General features: G+C 36.8%; 1 protein-coding gene across 1 annotated transcript; it reads right to left on the reverse strand.

Annotated features, from left to right (window-relative positions):
• Positions 1-526: 526 nt before the first annotated feature.
• LOC114615852 (olfactory receptor 52E8-like) lies at positions 527-1,468 on the reverse strand. Its single transcript, XM_028761464.1, has one exon. The coding sequence runs from the start codon at positions 1,466-1,468 to the stop codon at positions 527-529; it is 942 nt and encodes a 313-aa protein (XP_028617297.1).
• Positions 1,469-2,192: the final 724 nt, after the last annotated feature.

The raw sequence follows: 2,192 nt of genomic DNA on the forward strand, positions 1-2,192 counted from the left end.
TGAAATATCATTCAAAATTCCCATGACACTCTTCAAGAAACAGAAACCAAAACATCTGACAACTCTTATGGAAACACAGAAGACCCTTGATAGCCAGAGAAACAATGAACACACACACACACATTCTGGAAGACACCGTGTTTGTTGAGTGGCAAGTGAAATTAAAAGATTTTGACAAACTTTTTGCACTGGCTTAGCTGAAACAAGGTATCTTTGAAGAATTTTGATTATTTAAAATAAAGATGAGATTCATTCTGTGCACAAGAGACTTCCTGATCTTTAACCTAGGAGCTTTCTTTCCTCTTTTTATTTCTCTGTACTTTAGTACTGTATCCTTATTTTCAATTGTATATATTTTTTTTCATCTAGGAGAATTCCTTTTTGCCTGGATACCCATGAATACAGAAACATTGTGTGTTTAGCATAATATTCAGTAAAGTAATTTTTCTATTTAAGCCTGTTTACACATAAGTTCTCCTGTTTAGGAATGAAAAATACTGTAATACTGCAAATCAGATGCTCACAGTTAAACTTCCTTACAAAACAATAGCATCACCACACGATCTCGAATCTGCTTTGTTCTCACCCCATAAATAAGAGGATTAAGAGCAGGTGGAATGATCACATACAAGTTAGCAAGAAGTATGTGGATATACCGTGCAATATTGTGCCCAAATCGATGAGTTAAGAAGGAGAAAAGGGCTGGAGTAAAGAAAGCCAAAATCACACACACATGAGAACCACAGGTATTAAGAGCTTTGAGTCTGGCTTCCCAGGATGGGAGTTTGAATACAGCATGAAGAATTTTCACATAGGACAGAGCAATTAAAATAACATCCAGAAGTATCATAGATATGAGTAATAATCCAAACAGTATGTTAACCTTGATGCTGATACATGCTAGTCGGGCAATGCCCATATGCTCACAATATGTGTGCGGTATTATATTGTGTTCACAGAATGAAAGCCTTAGAATGAGAAATATAAGTGGAAAAACCAAAATGAAATTTCTGAATAGTCCAAACCCAGCAATAATACAGATTATTCTGGTGGTGAGGATAGTGTTGTATCTGAGAGGGTTACAAATGGCAATATAGCGATCAAAGGCCATAGCTACAAGCATGAATGTTTCCATGCCAGTAAACAGATGTATGAAGAACATTTGAGCTATGCAGTCTCTAAAGGCAATCTTATGGAAACCAAACCAAAATATGCCTAGTGCTCTGGGAACAGTTGCCGAAGACAGGCCCAAGTCAGTTAGAGCCAACATGGCCAATAGGTAGAACATAGGCTGATGAAGGCTGTGCTCAAGATGGATTACAAAGAGAAGGATGACATTCCCTAGGACAGCAATAAGATAGACTGTTCCAAATGGCAAACCAAGCCAGAACTGCAACTCTTCCAATCCTGGGATTCCCAAGAGCAGGAAGGATGAAGGGTGAATCCATGAGCTGTTGCCTGGTGACATGCTGTCAGGAGCCTCTGATGAGCAGACTCATTTGAAGGAATCTACACAGGACTTGACAATACTTCATTAGCACCAATAATGAAGAAGAATAGAAAGGATGTCAGTAGTATTTCTTCTGATAGAGTGTAGAAATGTGTTTTCCTTCATATTTCCTCTTTCTCTTTTTACTGGTTAAATAGAGTATGAAGTTGAATATTTCTTAATAAACCCATGAATATTTAGACTCTGTTCCAGATAACCTAAATGAATTTTTTTCTTAATATAAACTAAGTCTAGTGGGGAGATGAACCTAGCCAAGTCACACCGACTTCTATATAGGCTACATTTTGAAATATATAATTATATATTGTGGGGAAGTGTTATCTGACTGATAAATGATTACAAGATCAGACTACAGATAATATTGTAGCTTTCAAAAAATATCCTTCAAATGCCACTTATTTACTAGAAGCATCAGTAAAAAATATACCGTGGCCACTTCCACTTATAATCAATGGAACTCTGTCCTTGTCCTCAACTTGCCTGTAAATAACTACAATCAGGTGACAATGCTAACCAAACAACATAGGCTATCAACCAAAGGCCCAGTTCCATGGATCAGTTACCTCTTCTTGAGTTGTTGCTTACAAACTATTGCTATCGTTTTTGCTTATCCTCTAGAACAGAAGATACTATTGCTGAAGATATCACATATCTTAGTTATATAACATGAAGAAATCTAGCC

The sequence above is a fragment of the Grammomys surdaster genome, unplaced genomic scaffold (assembly GCF_004785775.1).
Source record: "Grammomys surdaster isolate TR1022 unplaced genomic scaffold, NIH_TR_1.0 165561, whole genome shotgun sequence".
NCBI lineage: Eukaryota > Metazoa > Chordata > Mammalia > Rodentia > Muridae > Grammomys > Grammomys surdaster.

What these genes read in the sequence shown, in the direction of transcription:
- LOC114615852 (XM_028761464.1), bottom strand. Translation starts at nt 1,468, where the DNA reads ATGTCACCAGGCAACAGCTCATGGATTCACCCTTCATCCTTCCTGCTC.